Here is an 18,295-nt window from a genome sequence, read left to right on the forward strand (position 1 = left end):
GAATGAAAGTCAAGGACTTATCTTCATGCCAATCTTCTCTATGCTCCTTAACAGAAATGTTCCACAGCAGGATGTATGAGGTTTGGCAGGAGTAATAATTTTCCAAACTGAAATTGCTGCTCAGTAAGCATGTGGAGATAAAGCAAAAACATATTGTAATTGTCAGAGAAATAGAAGATGCTATAAGAACAATGTGTTTTGGTGACTAATGGCACTGCAGTGACAGATTTCAGTTGATGCTGTATTTGCTTTGTTATTTTTGCCCAGTTTCCTGTCTGCAATTATAGGCAAACTTGAACAATCATTTTCTTTCTGAGCATTTGTTGTAGTTTACTTTAAAGAAAAGATAAAGTTCTTGAAGGAAGAAAGGATCGGGGGCAAGTTCCTCCAACTGTTTCTTTGGTACTTTGACCATTCTCTAGTCAATTTCACAATTGGATCAGACCTAATATTAGTCAATTTCTGAAATCCTTGGTCAGCTTTACAATGTTGATTGAAAAATCTTTTGCTTGATTTTCCTTGTTTCTACAAGTAGCCAGTATGTATTTCCCTTAAACAGCTTTGAAACAAACTGTATTTGGCAGTGCAGGGATGTCACAATTGCCTAAAACACTTTCTGTAAACGAAATTAGGAAAGAAGACTCAAGAGAGAAAATAATATGTTGAAACACGCATGACTTGTTTTGTCACTGAAGCAGTTATCATACTGATGGGTTATAAAGCACATGTAGATCTGCCCTCTGTCTCCACTGATTGATTCTTTCCATCCCAGGCACCTGATGCAGTGGCCGGGGCATTGGCAGCAGCACAGATATTGCGGGAGCTTTCACATCTAGAGACAGAGGCAGAAGAAGTGATGGCCATGAAGGATCTGGCAATGCACTTTGAACACTTGGCCATAGGTGTGAGATGGGAAAAGGGGTGAGAGGAGAAATGATTGGCAAGAGAAAAAGGGGCTGATTTTTGACATGACTGAAGATATTTGTCTGGATCAGCCAGTCTAGATATATTGAACTAATGTCCCCATCATGCCAACAGGCATATAGATTATGAAAGTGACTTCCAAGCCATCTACAGGACATAATAGGAGTGAGTCTATGTTAGGGGAAAGTGGAAGAGATTTTTGACATAATAGAACATGCAATTCTTCATACAGGGGAATATAGGAAGAGGAGAGAAAAAAGTAGATTGTAATGCTCATGAAATGAAAGAGTTAATGGAGCATCCCGGTGGTAGGTTCTCAGATTTTCCTGAAGTCCAGGGGTTTTGAAAATTTTGGCATTTAGCTGAAATAGATTTCAAATCCCTTATTGCTCAAATATAGATTTACTAGCTAGCTTTGGATGATTTTTGCATTGACCATCTCTACTCACTGTTTTGTAAAATTGATGTAAAATTGACCAGTTATTGGGATTAGTGAGAATGGAAAAAACATTTTACACACTTCAGACTTCTTTTTTAGTCCACTAGTAGAATGTCCCATCTTCTGGCTGGTAGGATGATATCCAAGCTGTCCCATCTCAAACCCAATGTTTCTTAGCCCTCCATCATGTTTCCTATTAAAAACAACCCTTTTTTCCTTTGAACTGCAACACATATGCAGCCTAGGAAATGGATGTTTTCCATGGGTGCAATTTCTTGCCATAACCTCTCAGTCCTGCACTCAGCTTTAGCTATTCATTTCATCTGAAATGAGGGAAAGTATAGCATCTGCCGTCTACCTTTTCTCCCCCTCCCTGTTCAGAAAGATTAAGCATCGTGGAGCTACCATGACTTAGTATTTGTATTTGCATTTTTTTCAACTAATTCATTCCCCCACCTTCACCACTTAGAAGAACTTCTGTGTGAAGGTTTGATGTCATGGTTGCAGTTACTTGGAAAAACTTTAATGAGAAGCTACCCGTAAAAGTTTCTGAATGAAGCTTAGTGTCAGATTGTCTAGTTGACATCCACTTTTGAGTGCAAGGTAATTGCTATATCACCATAGGGCTGCCACATCCAGGAATATTTGTTATTTTTATAATCAAGTTTCCATTGCCTCCATCTCTGAGCCTCTTAGATGGTTGTGAGCAAATGTAGACAAATATATAGGAATGCAGGTATGGATCACTGGAGTGTGTATGGGGAGCAATGCTAACACATTATTTTACATTATTTTTGTGGAATGAGAGAATCAAGTGATTTTTGTCAGCCTGTAGAACATTTGGGTAGGTACAAAGGACACTCAGTTACTGACCTGTTTAGGGGCAAGTGGGAAAACTCTGATTGATTTACCTTCTCTGTCAGCTCTAGACTAGCAAAAGGATAGACTTTCACATGATTTTAACAATATGAATATCAGTATGAATGCGGGAAAGATCTAAAGACAGGTCAGAATTGTTACAAATTTATGTGGACATGAGTTGGAAAGTCTTAGCAAACTGATGGTTTGGCTGTTTGCAAAGCCTCTGCGAGTGTTATATTAATGTTAACTGCTGTTTTATTAATGGTTCTTAAAATTAAGGGTGGGTTGTGGAATGTGCAGAAGTTTGTAATTCCTTGACTTTTTATGCTCAAATATGTCTCTCCTCCCTCTTACCTCCACAATTCTAGGAGTATTTGGTGAATGTTACCGTAATAGTGAGCCACGGGCCTACAAACTACTGGTGCGCTGTTCCCACCTCTGGGGTGGAGCCACTATCCTCCAGTTGGCTCACCAGGCTGATGCCCGCCTCTTTTTTGCACAGGATGGTGTACAGGTATGACTGTATAGAGATCCACTGAGCTAGGCTTCAAGGGTGCTTGCTGTTTAAGTATGAATAGGGTCACTAGATTCCATCCTGTATTTGATCTGGATATGGACTATGTCCCTTTGGACCTCTTAAATATCATGCTCAGCAGGGAACTTACGGCCCTCCAGAAGTTGGTGAATGATTAATGGTGTAGAGGGCTGGGCGATATAATTCATTTTCTTGCAGAGGGCCACAGGTTCCTACCATGGGATTGTGTTTATTTAGAAATTATTTGCCTGGGACAGAGCTTTTATGGAATAACATTTATATAAGATTGGGTAAGTAATAGCTTTAAAAAAACAACCAAAACATTGTATGACTGAAAAATGCAGGCTAGCAACTTTAGATTAGGAGATACAGGTAGTCCTTGCTTAACAACCACAACTGGGACTGGCAACTCCATCACTAAGCAACGTGGTAGTTAAGCGAGACATCATGTGACCACAACATGATTCACTTGCGCCATGGTCGTTAAGCGGGTCACCACAGGTCATTAAGCGAAACATCACCTGACCATGACTTGTAATTTTACTGCCGGCTTCTCCATTGACCTCTTGTCAGAAGCTGGCTGCGAAGTGCGCAAATAGCGATCATGTGACCACGGGACACTGCAACAGTTGTAAATGCCTGCTGGTTGCAAAGTGCTCAAATCTCGATCATATGACTGCAGGGATGCAGTGATGGTTGTAAGTGCGAGGACCCATCATAAAGTTACTTTTTCAGCACCATCATAACCAAATGGTCACTAAACAGGGCAGTCATTAAATGAGCTCTTTCTTATATGTTCAAGACTCAGATCATCCAGATAAATGGCAGCAAAGTGGGTGAGATCAGTGCCTGAGAAATAGGTAAGATAAAGAAAAGATAACAGTTAAAAAAATAAGATAACAGATAACAGAAGAAGTTTAAAAAAAGAAGATAACAGATAACAGAAAAGAAGATAACAGTTGAACATTAGAATAATCTGGCTGAGTGTGGAGCAAGCTGCCTCAGGCAGTGATGGACTTTTTTCATCAGAGGTTTTTCAACCACAGTTGGATGAGTAACTGCCAGGTATGCCAAAGTGGTGGACTTTCTGTTGTAGCAGGAAACTGAATCACTATTGAGGTTTTTCCAGTTCTACAATACTCTGAATCCTGGATTCGTTCTACCAGCTGATTGGGGAAGCTCCAACCTTGGGGTGAACCTACTTCCCATTGACTACTATGGGTTGAGCGTTGAATTCTGCATGCTTAGGTTTACAACCTGGAGGGCACAAGTATTGTCAAGCACCGCTGGGATGCTGATAAAGTTGGGGCGAGGGCAGTGGAATGTCTCAGTGTTTCTCAAAGCTGTTTTTCTTGTGTTTTTCCAATAGTCCCTGCTTACCCAAAACTGGTGGGGAGAAATGGACCAAAGTACCTCTGTCTGGCAGCTGCTTCTCACATTTTTTTGCCCGCTTCTCATCTTTACTAAACTCATTACATTCAGGTGGGTGCTGCTGGGCATGGTCTGATTTACACTTAATGGTGTGGCGGAGAGGGAGGAGCAATACATTGCTGTGCAGCCTATAGTTATTATAGATATTTAATAACTGTAATTCCTGAATACCAAAATTAGTGGATGTCTTCTTTAGGTAATAGAGCATGAACGTGTATAGTTTCCTTAGCTCAGGAGCAACAGTTCTCTTTTTAGCAGGCCTTCCAAACTCTGGAGTTGCCCTGCCAGAGGGCGATCAATCCACCTGCTAGAACAAGTGGAACAAATGAGTTCAGCTCTTAGGTCCTTGTCCCTGGATTTTCTAGCAGTGCTATGACTTGTGGTTGAATTTAAATGCATCTGCATTTAAAAATATGTACTTGGTCAGGCAGTCACTCTGATCAATCATGTGATCTTTTATAGGAGCATGGATGAAGACCTGAGGCTGGATTCCTTGGAACGGTTTGAACTGGACAGTCTTGATACGGATGTGAAAAGTACCATCGGAGACATGTTCTCTGAGTAGGGGGAATGGTCATGATCTTGGGAAACATGGGCCGTGGGGGGGGGCAGAAGTAGGGGTTATCGTAAATGAAGGCTACTGATGCAATGGGACTGATGGCGGCCTGGATCTCTTGAGGATATTCTAGTTTTTTTTTTCTGTGAATGTCCAGCTTTCATCAAAAAGTATTGAAAAATCCAGAAGTGGAAATGTGGCCTTGAAATTTAGATGAACTACAACTTCTAGCATTCCTCACTATTGCCTAGGATTGATGGAAGTTGAAATTCAACATCACCTGGAAGGTCACACATCTTGAAGATAAAAGAAATCCAGAGCCATTTGCAGGCTGTCAACTTGATATCTTTCTTACTACACAGTAAGAATGGAATTCTGCACATGCTGAATGGAATGCAATGACTGCACAATTTCTCTTCAGATTTCAGGGCAGCAAAAACTACAACACAGAGAAACACTCCTCCAGTGTTCAGCAAACAGCTAGGAAAAATCATTGGATATTGGATATCATAGGTCTCCCAAAGCACTTGTCTATGGCCTTTTGTGGTTTGCTAAGCTTGTCATATAGCTGTCTAACCTTGATTGATGCAACTACATGGCTGGAATTATTCAGGCAATGCCCAGTAGCATTTCAGGAATCAAAGTAGCTGCTCAGTAAGATTTTAAGTAGCCAAAGGACTGGGTCTCCCAGTCACCACTGGGGGAAGAATATAATAGACAAAAAAATTGCTTAAGTGATTTTAATAAATTAGGCTATTTATTTTTATACATACATACATATACATAGTGGGACGCAGTGACGCTGCAGGTTAAACCGCTGAGCTGCTGAGCTTGCCGATCGGAAGGTCAGCGGTTCGAATCCGTGTGACGGGGTGAGCTCCCGTTGCTAGTCCCAGCTCCTGCCAACCTAGCAGTTCGAAAACATGCAAATGTGAGTAGATTAATAGGTACCGCTTCGGCGGGCAGGTAACGGCGTTCCGTTTAGTCATGCCAGCCACATGACCTTGGAAGTGTCTACGGACAAACGCCGGCTCTTCGGCTTTGAAACGGAGATGAGCACCGCCCCCTAGAGTCGGACACAACTGTACTTAATGTCAAGGGAAACCTTTACCTTTATACATACACATATTATAGAGGGAGAGGGAGAGGGAGAGAAAAGGTGCGGAGAGAAATTTAAAGCATCAAGCAGCATTGCAGACAAGTTGTTCTGGCATTTGAAAAGGATGCAGATAATTACTTAAATCTTATGTTTATCACTGTGGCTAATAAAATAATATTGAATACTGAAATTTTATATAAAAATACTATGCAATAAATGCTTTGTTGTCGAATCATATTTAACATACTCAGTGTATCCAAAAACCATGGATGAGAAATACTTCCTTAAGAGGCATTTTCCTTCTTTCTCATAGGAGGACACCCTATTCTGAACAATGCCATTAGACGTGGACATTCACAAAAAGTGAAAAAAAAGCACAATTCTTATTAGCTTGTTTATTTTAAAATGCATTTGCCCCCTTTCAGAATATATGTTTTCCAGGTCACTCACAAACATTTATTCATAGGCAAATGCATAAGCCTTTATTTAATGAACGAATTGATCAAAGCGATAGAGTCAATCCATTTGTTTTTAAGGTGGAATTCACACATTTCTCCCTTCCTTTCCTTTTCATATCCTGACCCAGCAGTTTGGAAGCTCCCTCCCCGCTTTCTGCTCGACAATCCTGGTTACGACGGTGGCATCAGTTTTGGGTGGCACCTGTGACAGCATTCCTGGGCAATGTGGTGATGTACTTGCTCTTCCTCTTCCTCTTCTCCTACGTCTTGCTGCTGGATTTTGACCCTCCACCTCCCAAAGGTCCATCTGGCACTGAGATAGTTCTGTATATCTGGGTCTTCACACTGGTTTGTGAAGAGGTGCGTCAAGGATGCTTTGTGGGTTCCCATCCTTTGTTGCAGCGAATACGACGGTACCTCCTGGACACGTGGAACCAGCTTGATATCACAGCCCTGCTACTCTTCATGATAGGGCTAGTATGCAGGTAAGCACCCCCCTGTATCACAGGAGCTTTCAGTGCTATTCATTTACTCTGAAGTTTTTGAGTAGGGTTGTAAAGTCAGAGATTAACGGTGCTGGAGGTAAAAAGGAATGGTTTGTACTCTGTAGAATTCGTTTCTTGTTTTCCTTACGCCATTGTCTACATCACAGGCTGTTTCCTCAGTCATACGAATCAGGACGCACCATTCTGTGCCTCGATTTCATGGTCTTCACCCTTCGTCTCATCCACATCTTTGCTGTCAACAAACAGCTGGGGCCCAAGATGATTATTGTTGGCAAGATGGTGAGAAGGTGCATTTTTTGATGCACATGGAATAATATCCAGAAAGAGGATAGTTGAATGTGCAAGAATGTTGTTTTTGTTGTTGCTGCTGTTGTTCAAGAATGAACAGAGGATGTCTAAAGAAATTGAAGCCAAAGTGCAAATAAAATAGAGATGCAAAGGCTACTGTGTTTAATATAAGAGAGCAAATTGTCTTTCAATATGGCAATTAATCTCCTTGTTCTCTCCTTCTCTTCATAGATGAAGGATGTATTTTTCTTTCTCTTCTTTCTTGGGGTATGGTTGGTAGCCTATGGGGTCACGACTGAGGGTCTCCTTCTCCCCCATGATCGACGACTCCCTTGGATATTCCGACGTGTTTTCTACAGACCTTACTTGCAAATTTTTGGACAGATCCCACTCAGTGAAATTGATGGTATGTATTTCGGGGGTGCTTGATGACTTCTCTTCTGGATTCACAACCAGTTTGGCCTGTTGAGACTCAAGAAAGAGTAGTGCAGGCTTACGGATAAAGTACCAAATAGGTAATAGCCTGCTGGGGACTGTTAAACAACTTCTTTCTTTCTTATTTATTTATTTCCAAAGACTCATTTGACTTGGTTTCTGTGCTGAATGCAGAAAAAGGACAGAGCTTTCCATCTCTCCTCTGGCAGTCTGCTCCCTCACCTGCATGGAATTTCTGGTTACCTATGGCGATTAAGCTAGTTCCTAAATACAGACAGGGATAGTCTAGAATGGAAAACATAAAGAACAAGATGATTACAAAAGTGTTGGTTTAAAAAATATTAGATGGAAACAACTAATAAAATTAAGAGTAGGCTTATGAAGGTGCATAAAAGAACAGTCTTTCATACAGAGCATTATAAATATAAGGAATTCATTAGCAACTGACCAATGATTTGGATTACCTTAGAATGAGATTGGACTATTGGCCATGACAACTCAGTAATCTCTGCGAGTTTAGAGTTGTAAAGACTTGTGAGGAAAAAGGAAATAAGTAGAAATATTTGCAATATTTTTCTTTTTCTTTTCCTTCCCACTAGGCCTTCATATTTTTATACAAGCTTAGAAGCAGTATATTTCAGAATATCAAATGCTAGTTGACAAAAAAGGAGAGACAGTGTCACCTTATGAAGGTGCCTTCTTGAGAAACCTATAGCTTCTGTAAAATATCTGGATGGCCACTGATAGGAATGGGATTCTGCACTCAACAAGCTAGTCTGATCCAGTAGAATGATTCTTAGGTTTTTATCTTTTATTTCAGAGTAGCCTTTCCAAATCTGGGCCACTCCAGAACTTTTGGGCTGCAACTTCCATCAGTCCTAGCCAATATGGCCAGTGCACAGGGCTGATGAGAACTGTAAGCCCAGAGGAAGGAAAGTTCTGAAAGATCCTGAATCTGAAGGATCTGAATCTTAAGGAAACCAAATTTGGAGAAAGGTAATTAAACACTAAACTAGCTAGGGAAAAAGCTACCCTATGCAAGAATTCTGTGCACTCTGTCTTCTGGAAAAGTAGCAGAAATGCCTTCCTCAATCTAGGAGTCTTCATCTCATGTTTTTTCCTTGGTATTCTTCCCTAGCTGCCCAGATTACAGCCTCGAATTGCACCTATGACCCTTTAGCCATCTTGATGGAAGACGCAAACCCTTGTACCAATACCTATGCTAACTGGCTGGTACTTCTTCTCCTTGTGATCTTCCTGCTGGTAGCCAATATTCTGCTCCTCAACTTGCTGATTGCGATGTTCAGGTACCACTACCTCCAATTCCAACATTTTTGGGGATGTGTTTGTACAGGTGTATAAGCCATTGGAAGCATATACTGTATATCAGTGTTTTTCAACCTTGGCAACTTTAAGCTGTGAGGACTTCAACTCCCAGAAACCCCAGCCATTGCCACACAGCTTAAAGTCCATACAGCTTAAAGTTGCCAAGGTTGAGAAACACTGCTGTATATAAAGCTAGACTGCTGGTTTGCCTGGCCCAAGCAGGATTATTTATTCTGGTTTTGGCTGTCTAGGATCTCAGGCAGAGAGAGGTCACCCATTATCCCAGGGGCAGGCCACCTGAAGACCTGAATTCTCTTTTTGTGGCCTAAGCTTAGAGCCTCTTCTGACCATGACGGCTGAAAACTGACATTCAGTTTCCTGCCATGTCAAGCAGGAGAGAGATGAAAACTAGTGTAAGCCCTAAAATAGTCATATCACAGTTAAAAAACAAAACAAAACTTCCAAAACTTACACAAAGCTCCACAGTAAAAAAAAAAACAACGTTCTAAAAACACTATAAAAATTTCTGGGAAGAAAATATGGTCCCAATCAAGTTCAATAGGACATGAGATATACTTTTCAAAACTAATTTACAGTGTACTGATCTTAGCCTTTTTAAGCTCAGCTTTCAACAAAATATTTTCAAAGATAGTTCAAACTGAGTTGAACTAACCATATGATCATACTTTACTTGTGGCAGTGTCCTAGCCAGTTTGGTCTAGTGGTTAAGGTGCTGGGCTAGAAACCAGGCAACTGAGAGTTCTAGTCCCGCCTTAGGCAAGAAAGCCGGCTGGGTGACCTTGGGCCAGTCACTCTCTCTCAGCCCAACCCACCTCACAGGGTTGTTGTTGTGGGGAAAAGAGGAGGAGGAAGGAGTATTAAGTATGTTCCCCACCTTGAGTTATTTGTAAAAATAATAAAGGTAGAATAAAAAAAATAAAAATAAAATTATAAATAATATATTCACAATATTTTTACGACTTCTTCCATGGTTCAAGTTCAAGGAAAATCTGTTTTTCAATGGGCAGCTGAAAAATATCTCCTGCTAAGCAAATATAAAGCCCATGGCTGGTGTGGCAGGAGGGCTGCTCCTCTAAATTTTCTTCAGCCCACCCCCAATCGTTCTGGTTAAAAAGGATGGTCCCCAATTCTTTGGCTGGCCTCCAAGACTTTTGAGCTAGTTACAACCCTGATAAACAAACAACTGTAAAGCAGAACAAGACTAAAATGAAGGTTCCTCCTTCTGAGGAAGGGAAGGGTAACAGTCAGCATCCAGTCTGGAACCAAGAGTGAAAAGATGCATCATCTGATGAGCAAAAGTGTTGGGGAGTGGAGATTTTCCTGTAGAACAGGAAACGTAGATAAACAGCCTGGGTTGGCTCATGTTTTCTTCTCCATCCATATGTCGCCTACAACCGTGTGCAGGCTGGGGGATGATCCATTCCAGCTGAACTCCCCCAACTTGGAGGAAGGTGGGACTAACATATTGTTTCTCCTGCCAACAGTTACACATTCTCCAAAGTGCAAGGGAACAGCGATATCTACTGGAAATCACAGCGCTACAACCTCATCCTGGAGTATCATAGCCGGCCTGCATTGGCTCCACCCTTCATCCTGATCAGCCACCTACATCTTTTCTTCAAGCGCCATGTCCGCAAGGTGCAGTCTGCAAAGGGACGTGACTTCTGTGAGTGCTATAGGCAACTTTGGGATGGATGGATGGATGGATGGATGGGGATAACCTGCCTAGGGATGCTGGAACTCTTGCAGTGTTAACAAATCTAGAGACCATCAGATATGGGAAGGCAGTGCAAGGTCGTTCATTCATTCATTCATTCATTCATTCATTCATTCATTCATTCATTCATTCTCTTTACATTTCTCCATTCATCTGAAAGCTCAGGTGGGCATACATAAGACTTCCCTAAGTTCAGCTCCACAACTACTCCGTGGGATAGATTCACAGAGGAGGAGAGCGGAGAGAGTAACTAGTCCGACATTATGTAGTGAACTCTCCAGTGGAGGGAGCTGGGTCTCTACCGTCCAAGTATAATGCGGAAACCACTGCTCTATACCAGCTTTCTTTGTGAATATCAAAAAGGATTAATTCTAACTCTATACCATCCTCGACCATTCTCTTCTTCATTCTGCCCCTAATGTTTTATCACACCCTTGGCTGCTACCCAAGATTTTCACTTCTTCCAAGCAAGATTCTTCCTCTGTGAGAATCTTTAACAAGGTTTGCTGAGATGGGAGAGATATGGTTTCAAAAATTTCAGCAACTGAACCATTTCCAGTGTATAGCCAACTGATCCCTTGACACATTAGGGCAGAGACTTTCGTAGTTGCTTTGTAATGTGTTTCATATCAGCTGGTGGGGAGAGCTTCTTTTCACTGATAATGGATAGCTGCAGGTGGCTGTTTACTAAACTGACTCCTGAATCTTTACCAGTTTGTGAACCAACAATTACGTCTATTTCGGACAGTGCTAGAACTCTCCGAGACGCAAGATAGGAGGCTACTGACATGGGAATCGGTGCAGAAAGAAAATTACTTAGTGACTCAGGCTCGACAGAAACGTGACAGCGACACTGAGCGGCTCCGGAGAACTTCCCAAAAGTAAGGATGGGGAATGGTGGAGAAGAGTTGAATGGAGGATACTTAAAGAGAAAAAAGGAGGATGTAGTTGAGACTAGGGAAGGACTGATCAGTCCAAGTCCAGTCTGAATCAGTTTTAGGTTAATTAAGGTGTCTATTTTGTTTCCTTACTGAAATTTTTCAAAAGTTTGTGCAAATTGCATTAAAATGGGTATTTTAAACAATTTCTTAAAATACAATGTAATCATTTAATCTCAAAATGTGCATTTTAAAACCCATCTTATTTTAAAACGTGTATTGAATCAAGAACAAATCATCAAATGCAAAGAAGTGCAAAATCCAAAGTATAAATGGCATTTAGAAGTCCACCGTGTTTGTCCAGGATGTGCAGATCAAATCAGTTTGCACTGAAATTTGTGGAGATCAAATTTCATACCTATCTTTAGTTGGTGCAGAATCATAGACAGATTTCCTAAACCTGATTTCTTTCAGCTATTTGGGGTGGCTTCTTCCAGAGGTACTGCTTGGGAAAATGAGAACAAAGGGTTTCGGTGCATGCCTTATCTAGAGAATCCTTCCTATTTATTGATCAACAGTTCCTAAAATTCGCAATAGTGGGGCTAAATGCAGTTCAACCTTTTGGGGAAGTGCCTTGGACTGCAATCAGTATCATCACAGAGTTGCTGCTAGTCTTTTTTTGTGGTGTGTGTGTGTGTGTCAAGAATATAGAGGGGAGAACCACACTGAGATCAGAAGATTTAGCTTTTCCTCCTGGAGAGGGCCCCCCTCTTCTTCACCGGCAATCTCCATAACAGGGGGTGACTGTAGCTTTGCAGAACTCCTGGGTGGTGCATTCCCTTGTTAAGTCAGAACTCTTTCCTCACCTTGCCTCTGTTCCTGATGTGGTATAGAAATGCCCATACTTAGGGGAGAGCCACTAAAAGCCATGGGGTTTACATTAGTCATTACTAGCTTGTCCCATTCATTTCAATGGATCTGTCCTAAGTATGACTGTTAACATTAGCACATGCATAAACAGATTTTTCTACTCAGTACTGAGATATGCTTAGGAGAGTGTTTGGCCTCCCTTCCAGGAGAAAGAGATACTTTAAGAAAGCCTGTCTCCAAATTCTTAAAATTCAATCTTTCTGCCTTGATCAGCGTTTCTCAACCTTGGCAACTTTAAGATAGGTGGACTTCAACTCCCAGAAATCCCCAGCCAGAATTCTGGGAGTTAAAGTCTACTCATCTTAAAGCCGTAAAGGTTGAGAAACACTGGCCTAGTTGGTATTAGAACAGGTTTTCTGATGTTTAGTGAAACACTTCTAGCATTCTTATGTGGTGAAAGGGAGAGCATTGGAATCAAATCTAGGTGATCATCAGAGAGGATAAAAGGACCATCTCATACCTCTATAGAGAAAGAAGGAAGGCTGAATGTTTCTCCTCTTTGTAACTGCCTCATACCTCTAACTCTGCAGAGTCGATCAGGTTTTAAAGCAGCTTTCTGATATCAAAGAATCAGAGCGACGTCTGAAGACCCTTGAGATGCAGGTATGAGAAACAGTAATGGACTCTTTGGAACGGGAACAGGGAGGACAATAGAATCCCTTGGGAACTGATGGGGACAAAGGCATTCCAAGTGGCAGCCACTAGGAGGTGAAAAATGCTAGCCACATTAACTAAGAAATGTGAAGAACAGGAGAGAGAATTCAGGGGTGGGGGATGTTTGGGATCTTCAAGATGTTGTTGAATTTTCCTCTCCACCACCCATACCAACCAGAGCTGTTGGGAATTGTAGTTCACCAACCACAGATTTCTCATCCTAGGACTAAAACAGTATTTCCTCATTAATGGATTCATAGATCTAAGGAAATCATAGTTTGTTTTAACTATGTTTCATTTAAAAAAACCACAGTGGTGTGCTAAGCCAGCATCAAGGAAATCACAATATGATGTAATATGGCAGGTTAAGACAACTACTGCCTCCTATAATCCTCCAGAAACACTACCTCCTAAACACATTTCTCCATTGGTTCCCATTAGATGGAGTATTGTACCAGGGCCCTGTCTTGGATGGTGGATACCTTGGCCCAGAGCGACATAGCAAAAGGAATGCAGGCCCCTCCGGTTCAGAAAAAAGGTGAGCAGACAGGTAAATTCAGGAATTCTTAAGGATATATATACTTAATGGACAGATGACCAATACTTTGGGTACAGGAAAGCACAATATTATCTACTGTATGTATAACTCTCAGTGTGCATTTTCGCATGTATATACATATTTGTGTACAGTTATGAGTTAATGCTTGCCATGAATGAACTTACAGGGAATGAACCACAGAAAAGTTGGCCATATTACCGAAGAAAATCTTCATAGGCCATGGAGATATTTAGCTCCTTTTCATATTTCCATCTAGAGGGCAAAAGATTGGAGAAGAATGGTCCAAGGCCTCACTGGATTGGATGAGGCTGCCATGCATCAGCGTCTTTTGCAAGAGAATTAGAAAACTCCAGGTGTTTGTGTCCACACCCCTCTGAAGATATACAAAACATGCTAGTTCAATAAATATATTTCTCTGGAAAACTTTCTTACTGGTAAGGGTAGTGAGATCCAGAGCTGGAGGAACCACCTTATTCCAAACCTCCATTATGCTCAGACCAACAAAACAGATGGGAAGAAATAGCAGTCCCCCCCCTTTTTTTGTTTTGTTTTTTAGGCTAAGCTGTTCCAGCATCTTCAGTGATGTCATTTCATTTATTTGTATCCTTCCTCCTTTCCTAAGGTGCATCAGGGTGGCTATAGATTTACAGGAACTACAACCTCTTTTCGGGCACCTCGTACACAGCTTCTTTTTTGTGCTCTATAGTGCCAGAGTTGATTCTATGAATCCTGACAGGGGTAAAGAACCACTATGGGTCTTCCCACAGCATCATGGTGAACATAGAGAGGTTAGAGCTCCCGATCTGCAGTAGCCTTCTTTCACTGCTCTTGCAAGAAAAGAATGGAAAAAATCATCTGAAGCTTGGGGTACCACATGATTGCCACCTAAGACAAGCAGATTAGGCTCAATACTGTCATGGCGCTCCTTGAAACATGCATATACATTTCTCTGTCATAGGATTTCCACTGTAAAACTTCTGAGTAGCTTTGAAACTTCTGGTTGTGCACAGCACTGATTTAGGGATAGTTGTAATGTTACACTTCAGCCTGCTCCTCATCTCCGGAAAAGTGTTACCATTAAAAATATATATATAGACACACACACACACACACATATATATATATATATATAAAACACTTCAATTGTACATTCAATTGATGTTATTTATTTACTTATTTAATTTCTGTACTGCCACAATTCACATATATTCTTGACATTATATTCAGTAGAGCGTGAAATACAGGTTTTTAAAAAAGCGTCCTGCTTTTTTAGTTAACTGAATCTGTATTGGGTCTTACGTGTTTGCCCTTTGCAAAATAAAGATGGGTGAAGGTTGTGGTGAAAAGCAATACAGCAACTGCTGTGTTGATGCAGATGGCATGCACCCTTTACTAACTAGACTTTCTAGTCTCACTGGTGAAGCTGAGTTCCATTACAGGAATGTGAGAAATTACAGCTGAATTACTAAAGTTCCTGAAGGCAACAATAATTAGGTGCAACCAGATGACATCTTAAGTCTTCCGGTCCTTGGTCCCCTTCATTTCTCCCACAAGTTCTTCTGTAAAGACCAAGTAGCATCAGCTGGAGGGATGGAAGGGGCTAGTTGCAAGTGTGGAAGGGAAAAATCAAATGATTTCTTCCTCTGATGTGGAAAATTCCACTGTTGGAGGTAGCATTTTATTTCAGAAGAAATACTCCCCAACAGCATACTGTACAGCTAATCTCACTTTTCACCTACCTACAACTTGGTTAGCCTGATGAGAATGCACTGCCCCCTGGTGGACCATTTGGATGTAACAGCTAATAGTTTACATCTTTTGTTGGTCTCTTCCTACAGACTGATTTTTTCCATGGCTCGTGAAAAAGGATAATGAAGAAGAGTGGTCAGCTGCTGCTATTCTCAGAATCCCAAAAGTGTCTCGACACCTGGTGCCTCAGAGAATTGGACAGAAGTTAAGCTTCAGCTGGAAATGGTTGAGAGGGTGCAGGATCACATTTCAGTTCAGCTGCAAACACCCTCCCTCTGACTTTAGTTTCCTTCATTGGAAATAAGAATGATCTACCTCAGAGCATTTCAATGAGAATGACAGTAATGTGGACAATTAAAAAAACTGATATGCCAGAAGTGCAAAAACAATGGATAATCATCCCTTTCCTATACTTACATTGATACCTGAAGCAGGTGCTGTTTTTGTTTGAGAAAATGCTGTATTTGTTTAACTATAGAGATGGGCAATCTTTTGGTGGCTGGGCCACAATTACATTGAGCTCCTCAAAGCAAGATATAATACTGATGCAATGCAGGTGAGGCTGGTTTTTCTGGGGTGCTTGGGGAAATGTTCTTTGTTTTTGTTGGATATGCTATGGTTTTCCTGTGATTCCTGACAAAAATTAGTGAGAAACGGTGCCACCAAGTTTCTGCTATGGTGGTCAGAGCTCTAGGGTGGAGGTTGGATACACCTGGTGTAATATAAATGAGAATAGTTAGGACATTCTGTGCCTCAGTAAGGAAGGTTGGGGGTCAGTGAAAGCTCATGCCTCATATGCAGAAGGCCCAAGGTTCAGACCATGGCACTCCTGTTAAAAGAATCTTGACAGAAAAGGTGATAGAAAAGTCTTCTCTGTGCTTGAAAGCCTTAATGCTATTATCAGTGAAAGTAGACAAGGCAATGGTGTGACCTGTTACAAAAAAGCTCCTGCATTCTTAAGGTAATCAGCTCCCTAAATCTTCACATGCACAATCCTGGCTGATACTACATAATTTCCCAACTGCATGTTTGCTCGGCATCTTGTTCTTAGCTACCTGCCAACCAGTCTAGAAGCCATGCAGTTGCTACTGTACAAGGTCAGCAATTGAGTGAGTGAAGACATGTGTGATACCATATTCTAACATAGCAAGGAGTAGAAACTAGAACTTTTCTAACTGATGATTCATCTACCTGTTCTGCTTGCTGGGATTCACCAAAAACAATTATGGCTGACACCTGCAAGCCAATTCATAAGAAAAAGGACACACACTTAATCATGTAGGTTACTGTGGTGTCTTGAGAAGAGATTGCTTTCTAATTTAAAAAAATATATTAATGGACCATTAGGATTTTAATGTAAAAAAAAAAAGACCAGACAAGACTCTTGGTTAGCCCACTCAATTCTGAGGAGTACAAAGAATGTTCTGATGGATCAAGAAACATCCATTTCAACCTGTACATGACTAAAGATCTTTTATATGCAGGGGAGGAAGTTGCCTGTTTGCTAACAGACAAAAGGTCGCAATCCTCCATATTTAACCTGAATTCCCCCCCCCCCCGTACTTTCAACATTGGTGATGTCTGGGTCAGTAAAACAAATTCTACTTTTTTCTTTTTGTAAGGAAACCTAACAGCAGTAAATATTAGAATGTTTTTCAAATAGGAAAATAAAAATAGCCAAGACTAAGCAAAGTTAACTGAACAAAGGAGTTACTGAGATTCAGGCATTTAGTCTTTTCCCTGCACTATTTGTCAAGTTACGGTTGTTCCAACTGTGGTTAGTTTCATTGAGAAATCAATATTTATGGTATCAGGACATGTATTTCCTCCCGGGCTGTGTTAGGAGCAGCTTTATGAGGACAACAGTTTTGAATACAGCTACTCCCTGCCTCATTTCCACAGCTGTTTTTAAGTTTGTTTCTTAAATCCAGCAATCAATCCTATCAAAGAGGATCATAGCTCTCCATCATATTTGATTATGTCCTGACCTGAGGTCAAAAAATCTGCTGCTCTCTTAATGGAATATTGATTCTCAGCTTTCTTTTTAATCACGGGTGTCTCCCCAGCACTCTGGAGATTAGCAAGAGAGGGAAGCAGTTGTTATGGTTAGATAGTAGTTATAGATAATGGGGGGGGAAGGCATTACATTGCTAGAAGATAAAATTTATTTCAGAGAATAATTATAGCATTAAGTTTTCAATGTTAGTTTTCAGTTTTTTTATGGTTTTTAAACTGTGAACTTGTTTATGAACTGTTACTGAAAGGGCATTTACAAATCAAACCACACATACCAAATCAATTTTCCCTTAAAAATGTCACTTTTATAGCAAAAGAAATATTACTTCTTCCAGCACTGCTAGAGGTACATTACAGAAGCATTAGAAAACTTATGTCTGGAATTTTAATTAATAACAGAAGGAAATTAGTGCTATTGACTATGTGATAGTTTATAATATATTTAATTAAATGCATTTGATGAAATGCTAACAAGGTATTAATTTTTAAAAATCCAGAAACCTTTAAATCTTTTTGTACAAAAGTTCCTGATCATCATCACTATGAAATTCCCACCAACTGAAAAAATTACTTTTAGATTTAGATTGACCTTAACATGGAATTAAATCACACACATAGACACACACACACAAAAGGGGCAGAAAGAAAGTCATACACCAATATTTCCCAACCTAAACAAGTTTAAGATGTTCAGTTCCCAGAATTCCCCAGCCAGCATGCTGGGGAACATCTTAAACTTGCTGAGGTTGAGAAACACTGGCATATACTAATATTCCATAAATTGCTACGGTGACTTGACCATATACTCCAATTCTCACTTTACGAATGTCAACCCCCCACCCCCATGTTGCACATCTTTTTTGTTTTTAATGACATCAAACTTAAAAAAGATTACAGGCTATTTTGCCAATTA

At 40.7% G+C, this 18,295-nt stretch overlaps 1 protein-coding gene across 1 annotated transcript in view; it reads left to right on the forward strand.

Moving 5' to 3' along the window:
- The window catches only part of TRPM4 (transient receptor potential cation channel subfamily M member 4), a 31,562-nt gene extending 15,650 nt beyond the window's left edge, over window positions 1-15,912 (forward strand). The window contains exons 13-25 of the mRNA XM_063300931.1: window positions 773-902; window positions 2,593-2,738; window positions 4,129-4,241; window positions 4,653-4,751; window positions 6,435-6,788; window positions 6,956-7,088; window positions 7,329-7,503; window positions 8,671-8,839; window positions 10,364-10,545; window positions 11,345-11,477; window positions 12,935-13,007; window positions 13,500-13,596; window positions 15,456-15,912. Of these exons, the coding sequence (XP_063157001.1) occupies window positions 773-902; window positions 2,593-2,738; window positions 4,129-4,241; window positions 4,653-4,751; window positions 6,435-6,788; window positions 6,956-7,088; window positions 7,329-7,503; window positions 8,671-8,839; window positions 10,364-10,545; window positions 11,345-11,477; window positions 12,935-13,007; window positions 13,500-13,596; window positions 15,456-15,460 (1,809 nt within the window). The 3' untranslated portion in view covers window positions 15,461-15,912. The remainder of the gene's footprint in view (window positions 1-772; window positions 903-2,592; window positions 2,739-4,128; window positions 4,242-4,652; window positions 4,752-6,434; window positions 6,789-6,955; window positions 7,089-7,328; window positions 7,504-8,670; window positions 8,840-10,363; window positions 10,546-11,344; window positions 11,478-12,934; window positions 13,008-13,499; window positions 13,597-15,455) is intronic.
- Window positions 15,913-18,295: the final 2,383 nt, after the last annotated feature.

This window comes from Candoia aspera, chromosome 4, assembly GCF_035149785.1.
Source record: "Candoia aspera isolate rCanAsp1 chromosome 4, rCanAsp1.hap2, whole genome shotgun sequence".
In the NCBI taxonomy this organism is placed as follows: Eukaryota; Metazoa; Chordata; class Lepidosauria; order Squamata; family Boidae; genus Candoia; species Candoia aspera.